The sequence below is a fragment of the Anabrus simplex genome, chromosome 11 (assembly GCF_040414725.1).
Source record: "Anabrus simplex isolate iqAnaSimp1 chromosome 11, ASM4041472v1, whole genome shotgun sequence".
Lineage (NCBI taxonomy): Eukaryota > Metazoa > Arthropoda > Insecta > Orthoptera > Tettigoniidae > Anabrus > Anabrus simplex.
The window spans coordinates 111,830,415-111,846,813 of record NC_090275.1 but is presented as its reverse complement, the minus strand read 5'-3'; the positions used below and the strand labels follow the sequence as shown (position 1 = coordinate 111,846,813).

General features: G+C 39.2%; 1 protein-coding gene across 1 annotated transcript in view; it reads right to left on the bottom strand.

Annotated features, from left to right (window-relative positions):
* Positions 1-4,431: 4,431 nt before the first annotated feature.
* The window catches only part of LOC136883170 (uncharacterized), a 74,068-nt gene continuing 62,100 nt past the window's right edge, over positions 4,432-16,399 (bottom strand). The window contains exon 6 of the mRNA XM_068229623.1: positions 4,432-4,651. Within this exon, the coding sequence (XP_068085724.1) occupies positions 4,432-4,651 (220 nt within the window). The remainder of the gene's footprint in view (positions 4,652-16,399) is intronic.

Sequence of the window (16,399 nt, the reverse complement as noted above, 5' to 3'; positions counted from 1 at the left end):
AAAAAAAGAATAATAAAGCAACGAGGGATGTGAGTAAGAGGTACTGTTGGACTGTTTAGAAACGGAAATAAGCGGAAGAAAGAGAAGGAATAAGGGAAAGTCAGGTTTGATTGTTGGCAATTCGATGGTCTAAGATTTAAGTTAATAAAAAAAAAAAAAAAAAAATAGAGAGTAGTTTTTTTAGTTTTAGTGTAAGACTCGTAGGAGCTATAGAATTGTCAACAAATACATTTGTAAACAGTGATAGAATATGAATGATAGGGTTAGTGGACAAGAAAAGGTGTTTGGATAACATAATAGTAGATAATTTTAAACTCTGGCTTAAAAAATTTTAATAAGTAATGAGTGGTCGTGAGGAAAAGGAACTGTTGGACTGTTTAGAGATGGAAAGGACTGATAAGTGATGTGAGGAAACAAGGAAAAGACAGATTCGTTTTGTGGCATTTCCGAGGTTTAATATGTAAGTTAAATTATTTTTTTTTTAAATGCAATTAGCAAGTAGTTTTAGTCTAAGAGACGAAAGAATAAGAAAGAAAAGCGATGAGCAAGGAACTGGAAATTGTCAACATGTGCGTTTGTATATAGTGTATAAATATTAACTATATGGTATAGTGGAAAGTAATTAGTAGTTAGCGAATAAGTATTATAAGAGAGATGGACAGAGGCTAGGAAGAGTAAGAGGGGAAGATTGGGGATGGAAGGGGGGAGGGGTATAAGAGACAGACGGGTGGGATGGTACAGTCCCATCCCTAGGTGAAAGAGGAAACAAGTCCGCTCACAGAATAACAAGTGAATCAAGATGGCGGCAGTAAGACGACACGATTATAGGCGGAGCAGCAGATAAATACGTGACGGATCGTATGATGGATCGGAAACCGCCTCTACGATTCGCCACGTAAGATGAGGAGAGAAGTACGAGTTATAGGTGGGGGTAATATCTAACCCGGGAGGAGTGGCTGAGCGGCCAGGGCGGGATGGCTCTCTCCTCACAGGGAATGCCGCACGCAGCCGTGGTCTTTATTTTATTTTATTTTTGTTTAGTTAGTTGTAGAGAGTAGATAGGGGATGCCCTTACATGCGGAGGAGTTCCTCGCATACCAGAGGCATCTCAATAGTTTTAGACAAGTTGGTGCAGTGTTGGGCTGGATTCCGCAGACATTGACACCACTAAATAAGTAGAGTAGATAGTAACTGTATATTAGTTTGTGCGGTTTTTCTTTTGGGTTCTTAGTTAATAGTTTTAGTGCAGTAGTTAGAGCTTTATATTATATATAATAGTATTTTAGTTTATATTGTTTTGCTTTGTTTGGTTTATATTGTTTTGTTTGGTTTTTGGGTTCATGTGTATTTTATGCTCTTTATTGTCTGTAACCGATGGTACAAACTAGGGTGGCAATAAAGAGTTATCTATCTTATCTATCTTATCTATCTTTAATCCACAGAGCACCGTGCCGCTCTCTTTATGGCTACTACCTTAAGCACGTAGTAGCGGGCTATTTGAAAAGTTCCGTCAGCTGTCATCAACCATCTTTAATCAAGAGAGCACAGTGCTGCACTCTTCAGCTACTTACCTTTGAAATGTGGTGGCGGTAAATTCCACGTGCTCTTGTTTGGAAACAAACCCACGTGCTTTTTTTGTCATCCGCCATCTTTAATCAAGAGAGCACCGTGCTGCACTCTACAGCTACTTACCTTTGAAATGTGGTGGCAGCAAATTCCACGTGCTCTTGTTTGGAAACAAACCGACATGCTTTTTTGACAGGTGTCATCCGCCATCTTTAATCAACAGAGCACCGTGCTGCTATCATGCGAGCAATTTCGTCGCCTGCCATCCGCCATCTTTAAACTACAGAACACCGTGCTTCACTCATGCGGGCAATTTTGTCAGCTGTCATCCACCATCTTTAATCTACAGAGCACCGTACTGCCCTCATGCAGGCAATTTCGTTAGCTGTCACCCGCCATCTTTAATCAACAGAGCGCCGTGCTGCTATCATGCGGGCAATTTTGTCAGCTGTCATCCGCCATCTTTAAACTAGAGAACACCGTGCTGCCCTCATGCGGACAATTTCGTCAGCTGTTATACGCCATCTTTAATCAACAGAGCACCGTGCTGCTATCATGCGGGTAATTTCGTTAGCTGTCATCCGCCATCTTTAATCTACAGAGCACCGTGCCGCACTCTTGCGAGCAATTTTGTCAGCTGTCATCCGCCATCTTTAATCAAGAGAGCGCAGTCCCGCACTCTTTAGTTGAAATGTCAGATGAGCCTGCTCCCTCGTGCTAAATATAGCAAACACTTTTGGCAAAATATAAGAGAAATACATTCCGAAGAATGAAAATATCACACGCACACAATCCTCAATATTATAGTAATTGAATGGAAACGTAAAATTCCTTAAAGGTTAGCTGATGGCTGATATTTAAATCAGATGCTTGTCTGATGACATGACTTATTGAAACCCGCGTGGTCGATACTGTCATCACGCACCTTAAAATCGCATAGTAAGAGAAAAAATACAAATCCAGCGTCGTATAAAACAAGAAAAGGACATGGTAAAGATACTAGAAATCTACTCAAACTACTGTTAATAATCCTTCAAGAAGAAAGTTAACTACTTATTACAACTACATAGAACAGATAATACCCAGTATAAATGAAACGTCGACCTAACTTGGATGTCTTGATGACCCTGGTTTTCTTCTAGGTTGGATTCATGACATTAGGACGCTGTTGGCGTTGGTTCTGGCGTTTAGTACTGCATCCTGATCCAGGCGATGTTTCCAGGGAACACGAACTTCTTACTGTAGGTCTTCATTGCCTTGGCTAGTATCAAACTCGTATTGCTTGAGGTGCACTGAAACTTTCACAAAAATATTAGTACAAATTCCCCACCCGTGGTTTCACAATTGACATGTAATGATACGTACTTTCTTCCCAGACACTATTGACATCTGTTATGATTTTAGATGGTCTGTTAAACTGCACAGAAATAACACTGATCTCCTCGTGGTGCGAGAAACAACTGTCCAGGTCTGTAGAAGACCTCCTTGCGTAGTAGTTTCCGAGCAACACGCGCAGCCAGCAGAAACAGGAGAGAGTGAGAATATTATAGTGCAGGTTCGCCACCTATCTTCTGAGCTCTGACGTCACACCTCGTGATTCAATTGACGTCCTGAATTAGTGAATGAACATGTCCCCTAATTTCTTGTTAATTAATTATTTAATTAATTCCATAATTAATTTAGTTTCCAAATATTATTATTCAGGCCTTCTTGAAATGGGATATCACAGCTTTTACGCACACTTGTTAGAGAATGTTTATTAGGACGTCGAATCTGAAGTTGTAATATGACGAAAGATTTTGAATGCAATACTTCTCGTGGATGAAAAGTTCAACCGGATTTAAATTTTTCCCGTCTTCTCTTGCGGTGATAACATTGTTTCTCAGCCCTCAACAGGTTACACAGAAGATAAACAAAAAAGTTATCCCTTTGAATTCCCCTGCCGACACTCCGCGCGGGACACCTGGGGTACAGTCCGGTCTCATAAAATTCACTGCCAATTACAATAGACCTAAAATGTCACAATATATAGTTTTTTCTTCACAATCTTCTATTATTCCAATTATCTTCATCCAAAATGAGCCCAAAGTTGCACCACCATAAAACAATTTGTTGGGGTCATATCGTGGGATGTCAAATATATTTGTGAGGATGAAAAGAATGAACATGGTAATTATCATCAGAATAAGATGTGTTTATTATTAAGAATCGCCCCATTGTTATGTACAACCAAGATGACAATTGCCATGTTGTCACGCCGTTTGCTTTAAGAGAATAGTGAATAATAAATTATCGATATTGGCACTGGCGCTGGAAGATTACTATTATAAATCACGAAAATACCGCCCAACAAAGGCTACCTGGCCTTTAGAAGATTTTTTGCTATTTGTTTTACGTCACACCGACACAGATAGGTATTATGGCGACGACGGGACAGGAAAGGCCTAGGGATGGGAAGGAAGCGGCCGTGGCCTTAATTAAGGTACATCCCCAGCATTTACCTGGTGTGAAAATGGAAACCACGGAAAACCATTTTCAGGGCTGCCGGCAGTGGGGTTTGAACCCACAACCTCCCGGATGCGAGCTCACAGCTGCGCGCTCCTAACCGCACGGCCAACTCGAACGGCAGAAGAAGATTTAAGGGAATAATTAACTGTAATTAGAAATGTACATAAATGAATAACACGATAACATGAATGTCAGTCCACAAACAAGAAAATAAGAAGAGAAGTACATTGAATAACTTATAAGAAAACGAACGATTCCTGAATTGTCTTTTATTCAAGTCAAACACTGATGCATTCGAATTATTGTTCTCCTGGGAGGATACACACTTTATGATTTGGTATTTTCAATACACCAGAGTTAGGTCGGACTGTTGATACACGTACTCGATCGTCTTTCAGGATGAACTGCTTCAATTACTCCGTATTTCCATCGAAGTGGTGGTAGATTTTTGTCTTTGATGAGAACCACAGCTCCAAGGCATCGATTAGGATAACTTCTGTGACGCTGCAAAGTGTTTGGATATTCCTTCGCCCATCTCCGCCAGAAATTTAGCTTCAGTTGTAGCACGTACTGCCACCTGGAAATTATAATTAATTGGTTGTGATTCAATATCAATTTCAGGAGGGCATATGAGGGGTTCTTCGGTCAATAAATGAGCAGGTGCAAGATAGGCAAAGTCCATCGAATCATCGTAAGTCTTATTAGGGGTCTCGAATTAACACATGCTTCGATTTGAATAACTAAAGTGGTCAGCTCTTCGGAAGTAAGTGAACTCTTTCCCATTACTCGTCTGATATACTTCATACATTTTACGGCACCTCCCCATAAGCCTCCCAAATAGGGTGCAGAAGTGCTATGTTAGTCCCATTCCAGCGGTAACATTCCTTTTAATTCTTGAGTATGATAATTTTTCTTACGATGTCTTTGAATTTATCCAGTAGCTCCAACAAAGTTAGTTGCAATGTCACTGTATATACTTGCAGGAATATCCTCTTCATGATATAAAACGATGCAGGGCTGCCAAGAAAGCACTCGTAGTAAGATCTGTTACTATTTCAAAATGTAGAGCCTTTGCTGCTAAACAAACAAATATGCTATGTATGACTTGGAATTAGTCTTATTTCGCTTGTTGCGGTTTTTTTATTAGGCAAGGAACAACATGATCATGACCTACATTTGTGAAAGGACGAGAGGGTGAAACCGGTACTTTGGGTGAGTTGCTCTGCAATTTTAGCACTTATCCTTCTCCATGTTATATATGAGAAAATTAATTTTCTAACAATCTGTTTTATTGCGGGAATCAAAAATCTTTGTCGCAATGATGAACTCAGAAGGTGATTACCAGCATGCAGTTGACGCTTGTGTTCATTCATTCTCATCAGTTTTGTTAAGTGGATGAAGTGAAATGGCGTATGGCCCTTAGTGCCGGTGGTGTTCGAGGACAAGCTCGACTCGCCAGGTGCAGGTCTCTTGATATGACGCCCGTCGGCGAACCGCGCGCCGTGATGACGATGAAATGGTCATTAAGGCGACACATACACCCAACCCTCGTGTCAGCGGAATTAACCAATAATGGTTAAAATTCTCGACCCTGCCGAAAATCGAATCCGGGACCCATGTGACCAAAGGCCAGCGCGCTAACAATTTAGATAGGGAGCCGGACTTAAGTGATGTATCGCTTCATAGGATGGAGGAGCGTTGATAAGTCTTCCACCAACACGAATGGAATCACCTTGATCAAGAGTAGGTGCAAGATATGCACATTTATTGTACCGTACTTCTTCAATGCATCTATTTCTGTAGCATAGGAAAGGGAATGAACTGTCTTAACGGAACAAGGACCATGAAAATGATGACATTTTGAATTTTCAATGTATTATGAAATACCACAGCTTTTCCTTTTTAAATGGCACATTAATCCTTCCACTATCTCAAATCCAAGCATTAAAATATTTTTAATAATGTGCTGTAGTTGGTGTATCACCACATGCAATTTCCATGGATATGCGTTGAGTGAAAACATCTTTATTCAAATTTTCGGTCTTTCCAAAGATGTTATATTAAGTATGTAGGGCATGTTTCTAGTGCTGGTTTTTAATTTTTAACAGGCTGTTGTTTTGTCAGCATTGCTCTATTCCTTGGATATCGTTGTTTACATTCAGTCATTTTGTGGTTATAATGGTTACATTACTTTGAATTCCTGGTCGTTCTAATATTAAAGGGAATGAACAGGCTAATGCCTTGGTCAATGTGGCGGCTAAGGGACAGGGTGTTGCATACCATTTGACATTACCCTTTACTGATTTTTGGAGCAGTTGTAAAGATACGATCGGACAATTATGGCAAGATGGCTGGAGTCACCCCTCGAGTGAAACGGGTCGAAGTTTGTTAACGCTCCTTCCGATTATAGCTAAAACTCCGTAGTTTAAACAACATTATTATTCTAAACGTCATATCACTAATATTATTCGTTTGCATCTCAATCAAATGTGCACACCTGATAAGTTATATCGTATGAAATTGGTCGAGTTTAACCTATGTAAATATCATACTTCGGTCGATACAATTTATCACATTTTGTTTCAATGTCCGCTGCTCGAAGTTAGCAGAACAAAACTGTCGCACCCGCTGTTTAGGCAACAATTCGCCTAATCCACTCAGCTATCATGTTGGATAATAAATCCCACGCGCAGTACGGTGGTGGCTTTATCTAACTTCCTTTCCGAAACCAACACATTCATTTAATCATTTCCCCTTGTATTTCCCTCGCATGTTGATCCGGTCATGTTCGTGTGGTAGAAAGTCGCCGAGAAGTGTCGCTCTGGCGTGAAGCTTTGTACCTTGTGTGCTTGTGCAATTTCTGTGTGTTATATATTCGTAGTAGGTTTATTATCCTCTATTCCTAACTTTATCCCTTGTGTTTTCGTCTTCTCCATAATTTGGTGTTCATTATACGGCCAGTGACTGGGTAAACCGCTATTAAGTGAAGCCCATTAAATTATAAATAAGATGAATTTGGTGGTTAGTTCAGTTTTGTATTGTATTATTTATATTGTGTAAATGGAACTTAATAAACATGCCTCGATTTAGTAATAGAGTTTATAAGAAGAAAAGGCTCCCTTAGAGGTACGCTAGTGGAACTCAGATAACTTCTCGTATAGTACTGTGGCGTACTAACAATCGAACACCAAGACAATCAACTGACGGCATAACACCGTAAGGCATGCCTTCGATTGTCAGCACAACCACATGGGAAACTAGAGGCCAGCCCAGCGCGAAATCACGCCAACTACTGTAACGTCCTGCTGCCATAACCCCTCGATCTACGTTTCTAAAAGCTTCTGGAAATATCGTCGCATCTACGTCTCCATATCCTCTGCAATATCTACGTTTCTACTGGACTACTACTATTATTATTATTATCTATACCTCTATGTATTATTGGATAAACCTTGCTTTGTGCTCACCCACATTTCCGCTCCGGTATCTCTCGACATACTGACTGTCGCCCTCCTGTCTGCTTTACACTAACTACGTCATTTGCCACGTCACTTAAACCTTCTCGAATAGACTGGTCTTCGCTTTCGGGCGTGTATATATTGGACTGCTTCGCTCGCCTTGGGCAGACTGGCATCAACTTGGAGAGAGAGAGAGAGAGAGAGAGAGATATTTTGTGTGTGTGTGTGTGTGTGTGTGTGTGTGTGTGTGTGTGTGTGTGTGTGTGTGTGTGTGTGTGTGTGTGTGTGTGTGTGTGTGTGTGTGTGTGAAGGGGCCACTGACCTCGCACAGCTCGCCCTGCGGTGCGTATTCCATTCCCGTCCAGCTGGAGAAGTTAACCTCGTCGGACTTCGATGAGCTAAAACACTTCACATACAAAATTGTTGGAAAACTTTAACTCTGCCAGTTTGGCGTGTTGAGTGATGACATATTTTGATCTTCAAGGCCTTGGTTCGTGCCTAACTTCTTACCACTTTCAACTTATTAAAAATCATTCTTTTTAACGTTCTGCAAATTGTTGATGTGGACTGAGGGTAAACATCGCCAACAGAATTTTCTCAACCTTTCGTGATTCGGACATTAATTGGCGAATGAGCTTTCTCCAGTATCGCGCAGTCGGAGTTCCTTTTTTTCTCTTCCTTACATGTCATTGTTGTTCTGATCCTCCTCTTTTCCCTCCCCTTTTCTCTTTTACTTGGTTCATTTGGTTTTTATAATAAAGTGTCCTGGAGGTGTTTGGTTTTCTAAGTGTGGCCAAATATTACGGTCATCGTAGAAAAAGGATAGTTGCTCTTTCAAAAGTTCTTTCATGTCTATTTCCCTACGAAGAAAATCATCTGAGATGATTATGTATGTCACTCCTTCTTTTTTGAAAATTGTAAACTAATCCTGTGTTCTGGTTCCCTTATATTGCTGAGATTTACAGTGAATATTATTATCTGAGATCGTGATCCATGAAATGTATTTGAAAATTGTCAACAATCCCGTGCGGTAGTTCCTTTTTACTTTCCTCCCGTTAAGGGGAGCTTGGGTTTTGCTTTTGTGATTAATGTCCGGGATCTCTCTCGGACCTATTCTCCTCCTATTAATCTATGTGTAGTGTGGTGAAACATACTATTCCTATTATTATCAATAAAAAAAGTTGTTCATTCAAAAGATTTATAACTATTCCTCTACAAAGAATTATCATCTGAGATGATCACCTATGAAACATTTGAAAACTGTAATTAAGTCCTGCATAGCAGTTCCTTCTTATCTCTTCGTTATTTGTGAAACGGTTAATTTAATTCTTAAGGGAACTTTAAATATCTCTTTGGTGTTTTATATATCCAGGGTTTGTTTAGGATCTATTCCTACTCGCATGTTAATCTGTGTGTATTCTGCTAAAGTTACTGTTCCAATACACTTGTTCATCTAAAACTATCGAAAGGTGATATCTTTTTTGTTGTTTGGTACCTACCGCGGAAAACCTCTCCCACTATCTCCCCAGTACTGCTCCTGGTCACTTTGCTTGTTCTCTTTGGTTGATGCGATCGATATCTTGGTACCGTGTTGCCAACACTTTGAAATCGTCTTGTTTTTTCTAACAGTGATGGAAAAATTTATCGTGCAGAAAACACAAAATTTACCTTGATTAGGCGTAAATCGCTACACTACTTAGAGTGAGCCTCGATCAAAACACAAGACACAGGACTCGAAAGCGGTGGAATACGGGCAGAACCAAAGGTCAAAAAGGAGCCTCAACAGAGGGTGGATCATGAGAAAAAAGGATAGAGCAATACAATTATTTATTTATTTATTTATTTATTTATTTATTTATTTATTTATTTATTTATTTATTTATTTATTTCGTTGAGTATTTACAGAGTTTCCTCCCTTTTGACTTTAAAATTATAAAGACTGAACGACAAAACTAGGTAACAAATGAATAATGGCGAAATTGCCAAATGACACTAAACTTGACACTGAGATCATGTAACATAATAACTTAGACTAAGGCAATAATAGGCAGAGTTGGCAAAATATGGCAATCTACACTTGCAAGCACAAACCTGGCTTTGGCCAACATCCTCATTGCATAAGTCGGTTAGTCTGCTATTGTGGCATTCTAACAATCGAGGAAGCGGGCAACAAACAACTGAAGTCACAATACCGCAGCCCAAGTCTTCGACTGTCAGCACTACCACTAAAGAGATAAGAGGCGCCAACTACGGACGGTAGGGCCTCGATAAAACACAAACACAGAATACGGAAGCGATAGAATCTGGGCAAAGCCAACAGGTCAACGACCATAACAGAGGGTGGAAAAGGTTAAAGGGGAAGAGCAATTCACTATAATAACATTTCACTATCACACTTTAAGGAGCAAACATTAATATAAATTCAGGAGAAAAACAAAAGGGGTGGGTGGACTAACAATAAGACTAGAATACACAATACACAGAAAATTATATACCTATTTACCAAGTAGTTCTCCGAGAAACTACTAAAACCATTTCCATTACCTTGAAGGTCCCTAAACCCACTGGAATGAACAAGGCTTAAAGATGTTTTAAAATCCACACTTGCTTGCAATTAAAAAATTATTTCAATAATGTTACCTTCCGAGCTCGGTATTAAAATAAAATTTAGAATAATGAGTACTCTCATAATTTATAAATAATGTGCACAATTCCTGGGTATGGCCGTCCCTAAATTTACCTAATTAACAAATTAGTACTTAGTTACACAACTTACTAAGTTGCTCGGACTCTTGATAACTCAGTGTCAACCGATAAATTCCATTATATTATTCTGCGAACTTATATCCCTGCTAAAGCGTTAAGAACCTTGATTCCTAAGTATTGCTTTAGAGTCCAAGCGATGAATGAGTCATCGACAAACTATATCCTTGATTTGTGCTTTTATTACGAAGTGTTCAATCTGTCTGTTCCAAAGGCTGAGATGGTTGAGGATATGTGGTCTTTGTCCGTCATTAACACTCCCGATACTCTTGCGGATCTTAGAGCTGTGTGCGTGAAAACGGACAGTATCAAGTATGCCGACACTCGACGTGTAGTTGGTACACCTACTCCATAGCTAGTCAAAATCAGTCAGGACCGTCTTCTAGCTTCAACCAAACTTAACCATGTCAGAAAGTGTTATGTCTGTGGTGCGCGGGACCACTTGCGCAATATTTGCCCGTACGTTCGACGTACTACTGTGTCATCTCCTACCAACCCTAACCCTGAGTGTTATGTTTGTGGTTCGCTGGAACTTTTTCAAAGGTATTGTCCTTCCAAAAGGGTCAACTATGGTAAACCTCTTGATCGTGCAGGAAAAGGATCGCTAGATCTGAAAAACTCTAACCCTGTAACTCCTAGTGAGGGTTCGAGAAATACTAATAAGGGTTTCAAACCTCTGAAAACCAAATTTCCCCCATACTGTAATCGTATCCCTGTCAGTATATCTGTGTGTGTTCCCATGGTAGATATTGAAATCAATAACGAACCTCTTAATGCTCTTATTGACACAGGTAGCGTTGTATGTCTGATGGACGCTGAATGGTATGAAAGGATGTCAAATCCATGTAAACTTCCTTCAATTTCTGAGGCCCTCAATTGTGTTAGTGCTGACGGTAGACAGTTAAAAATGCGGGGATCTGTTTTAATTAAGGTTCGCTTCTTCAATTTTTCTTGGAAAATTAAAAAGTTTGTCGTGTAAGATCTGTCTTGCCCATTTATCATTGGGGCTGACATTAAATCCATAGTGGGGATGCTGTTGAATTTACAATACAAGTGACTTAGTTTCAAATTCTGTCCATGTCTTAGCTCTCCCATGCGTGCCACATATTCGTGTACTGCTATGTCTGTCATGAATGTCCATGATTGTGTTGAGGCGAATCTTGATTTAAGTCATCTGAATGATAACCAGGCTAGTAAAATTCGTGAAATGTGTTACCAATTTAAGGATATATTCACTGATCGTTTAGGTTGTACCAACGTACTTACTTACAAAATTGATGTTTCTGATAATATTTCGGTTCGAACTGCTCTATATCGTTTGTCCCCTTCCAAAATGAAAATTATACAGGATATTATTGATGATATGCTCTTCGATGGCATTATTCGGCCCTCGACTTCACCATATGCTTTCCCAAAATTCTTAGTATCGGAACCCTCTGGAGGTTTCCGTCCAGTAATTGATTATAGACAGTTGAACATTAAAGTAATACTTCAGTCAGTACCCCTTCATGATCTACATTCATGTTTTGCATGGTTTCATGGAGCTAAATTTTTAACGTGTTTGATCCGAATAAAGCCTACCATCAGATCCTCCTCGGCGAGGAAAGAAAATATCTCACTGCCTTCTGTACAGATTGGAACTTGTATGAATCCAATCGTTTGCCGTTCGTATTGTCCACGGGTTTTGCTGTCCTTACCAGACTCCTAGATTCTATCCTGGGGTACATTAAATTTAATTACGTATACCACTATTTGGATGATGTCATCGTGTACAGTGAAACCTTTGAGGATCATCTCATACACACCAAGGAAGTGTTAGAGCAATTCAGGAAGGCTGGGTTAACTTTCAGACTTTCCAATGTTAACTTCGCTCGCAGTCAGATTTCCTCTTTAGGGCATAATGTATCCCAAAACGTTGTCTCAATTGATCAGTCTAGAACAAAGGTTATTCAGGACTTCAAGCCTCCGAGAGACGCTAAATGTGTAAGCAGATTTATTGTTCAGGAAGTTCATCCCTAAATTTGCAGATACTGCTTCACCCCTAAATTTACTTCGAACGAAGAAGCAAAAATTCATCTGGGAGGAACCCCAACAGAACGCTTTTGATCAGTTAAAAGTTGCACTACCTAACGCGCCGATTTTGGCTATTCCTGGCTTCTCCAAAACCTTTATTATTCAAACCTATGCTTCAGCTAAAGCCGTCGTAGCCGTACTATTGCAAGATTCCGATCTTGGTCGAAGAGCCACCACCTATGCTTCCCGATGCTTGTCACCGTTAGAAAGTAAATACTCCATCTGTGAGTTAGAGGGGTTAGCAATCCATTTTAAAGGAAACCTTTAAATCAATGGTCATATAACTATATTAGGTGGAGAGCTCTCGAAAAACCTTTTAAAAGAACGGGGTAACCCTTTTAGTAGACCAAATTTTTACTACAATATTGAAGAGAATTTAAAAACTACACCATTTAAAGGTACAAAAGAAATAAAATTAAAAAGATAAAGCAGAAGGAAAGAAAAACACATCCCAGTCAACTAATTCAAAACACCACAAGTGGTAGAAGGCGAAGTAGGAAGTAGAAAAATCCACAAGTCGGCCACATGTCAAACCACTACATATTCATACAAAAAATAATTTCACATTACATCACACATTAAACGGTAGAAATATCGTAGCGATCACATTCCTTAAATCACATCACCAATGTTATTTAACATGAGGTACAATAAACCACAATCATTATCAATCAGGTCTTACTTGACCACTACACCACGCAAGCGTCTGATCCACAACGCTACTCGAAAAACAATCAACCGTAACACTGATATAATTCTTATAAAAATTATGTCATCTTATCAATACCATCTTGACATAAGAATGACATAACCATTGTAAGATGGAGCAACAACAATAATAGCAAGAATTAAGGTTACCAGACGTAGAATAAATCCGTAACGTTAAAGCAAATTAAGCTCCAAAAGGATAATAGCACCTTCAATAGTATATACAAAAGTCTTTATAGAACAGTCTTTAAATATAATACTGAAAGAACACTTAATTACGGAGACCACAGCTGTTTAGTTTTAAGACCGTCAAAGTACATACCGGATATCACCTTGAAATTTAGAGAGGAAAATTTTTAAACCGCTTCAAAAATTATTTTGACCGATGAATACCAAATTTGAGGCATTTTCACACAATACCACAGACATTATCCACGCATCGCCTTTGCGCTGTATAACAACTATATTTCAGTCAGACATGTATAAATTCGTGGAAACTGCTTGTACAAACACAGTGATGGTAGACAAGCTACCTTGTCAAGTTACCAAAATTATAGACGAAGAGGAGGTCCATAAATAATCATTTTCGGCACATTTTATAAGTCTAACCGCACACTGTTAGTTTAAGAAAGAATTGATATCACACAGCACTAATCAGCCACCTTAAGAGTGAATTAATAAATTACAACGGTAAAACAACAAGATGACTTAGCAAGGTAGGTTCAGACAAATAAAGGCTCCACAGCCACTTCCGTCCCTGAACTAGTGTGGGCGGTAATCATTTCCCTAGCCGAAATGGCTAGACAAAGTGTCTCTTCAAACACAGCCATCTTGGAGACAATCAGATGCCGACTCCCTGTTCGCAGAGTAGGACCACAAATCAACGCACGTCGACAATTGACTCACGCCCTGCGGAGTCAAGGAATAAAAGCCGTAGAAATTACTCCACGCTGTCCAATCAAAAAATTAGATGTACCACAATTAACAAAGTGCAGCCAATTGCTGTCTAGCAGTTCATGGAACATTGTTAAATGATACATTTTAAATTTCACACGTACTAACAGTCATAGATGGCAGTAGTTATACCAGTCCCCTTTAAATTATACCATCATAGTACGAAATGATTCTGAAAATATTGAGGTTATACATGAAGTGATAACTAGTCCTTTCCCTAGCATAAGCTAGAAGTCACCTTAATTAACTGAAAAATAGTCCGACCCCGCGGTGTAGGGGACAACGCGTCCGCCTGTCACCCGGCGGTCCGGGTTCGATTCCCGGCCGGGTCAGGGGTTTTTAATTGCAAATGATTAATACCCCTGGCCTGGGGAGTGGGTGTCTGTGTCTCTCTTAATGTTCCTTTCCTCACATTCAGCACTTTACACTGCCTCAATTTCCATATACACGCAAGTTGAAAACATATGGTGCAAAGTACGGGCAAAAGATCTTTCTAGGTCGACGCCCCGAATACATAGCATTTTTAACTGAAAAATACTCCCATTTATTGGATCAATGTATTGATGATAATGTGAACAAATAATTAACATTTCATTACTATAAAAGTTGAGAGATAATTCAGTATTATGTAATGAATGTTCCAATATGACCAAATGCCAAGCGATACAAAGGACTTCAAAATCAAAATGAGAATCCCAAAAATGTGTTTGTGGAAATGTATAGGTACTCTTCATTTTGAACTATAAGATGCTATTGCTATATACAACAAAAGTAACATTATAAAGTCTGATGTGCTGCAGAAGAAGGGAGTGATGCCTGGAGAATACATGGTCACTGTTATGACGTTGATAAAAAATGAGAGGAAACGGAGTGCAGAATGAAAGGAAAGGAGTGTAAGAGACAAGCCAGACAAAGAACGAAAGGTGTAAAAAGACTAAATGGGGTATGGTGCTGGAGTCGACTAGAGAATTAGTTAAACTTCTAATCTCGTTTTCCACAAGTTTACCTTCTGCAATATAAAGAACATTTTCTCATAAACTATCAGAGATACAGACCTCAAATTTTCAAGGATTGAAAACAATGTCAATCTACACTTTCTATCACAGCCCTTTTGTCCAACTTCATTGATGACAGATTTTATGTCAAAGATGCTATGTCAAAAATGTGTCAATTATTTTCAGTAACAAAATAATTAATATATTCCCAGAAATTACCAATATATTAAAATCCCTACGAGGCATGATTGCAAATAAATGTAATATACTACTGTAAAAGTTTCATCATTCTGGTGTTAATAGTTTGGAAGAAATGCTCCTTATGTTTAATATTGGGGATATAGGAAGGTACGGGTCCCCTTAACATATCTTTCAATGCTGCGTCTATTTCTTTGGGAGACAATGTGCCAAAATTGCGTTTTCTTAAACCTTAATACCAATATAAATGATCCATTATTGGACATTATAAATTTTCCAGCTAACTCATTCCTGGTTGCCAGCGTTTCGTCCCCGTGTGCTAGGTTGGACTCGTCAGTTGGTACCTAGCACAGCTACCAAGACGCATGGCTAGTGCATATCGTGCACAGGTAGATATAGAGAAGCCGAAAGAGGTCTTGCAAGAATGTCAAGTGGAGAAGACCAACAAAATGTTAATGGACCAGGAAAAGGAATTCAAAGGTTTGAAGACCTTCATACAAACAGAACTCAAGGATATCAAGGAGAGCCTACTGCAGAATAAGAACAAGCTGGATGAAATGAGGAATAAAGTCCTGGATTTGAAGAAAGGCTAAGAAAAATCAAAGCAAAGGAACAGACACCAGTGAAGGAAGAGAAACATAATAATATATGGACTGGTACAGTCAAAGAGAACTTTAATGATATGGTAGACAGAATATTTTCATTAATCAGGGAGAAATCGAAAGTCAAGTGGAATGAAATACTGAAAGTGCCTTTCGATTGGGGAGAAATATGGGAAGAAGACCAGTGAGCGAATGTATGGTATCAAGTTTGAAGGCCTGACAAATTTTGGATAGGCCTAGTGTAAAGAGCTTGAAAGGAACAAAAACATGGACTAGAAAATAATTAGATCAAGAAGAAATGGAAATAATGTAAATATGCCAGTGATATTCTAGATGTGGATGATGAAACAGTTAAAACTTAAACTGTTTCCCCTACGGCAACGAAAGTTGATATCCTTATTTTGAATTTGCAGTCTGGTGAGTTTTCTGAACTTCTTAGATATGTCCCTACAAGGTGGATATCTTAAGGCAAAGTTAAAAACAGGCTTTTACGAAACTGGAATGGAAAAACTGATTGTTTCAAAAGTTTATGAGATCCGGATTGCCCCATATTTCTACAGCAATACTCTCAGGC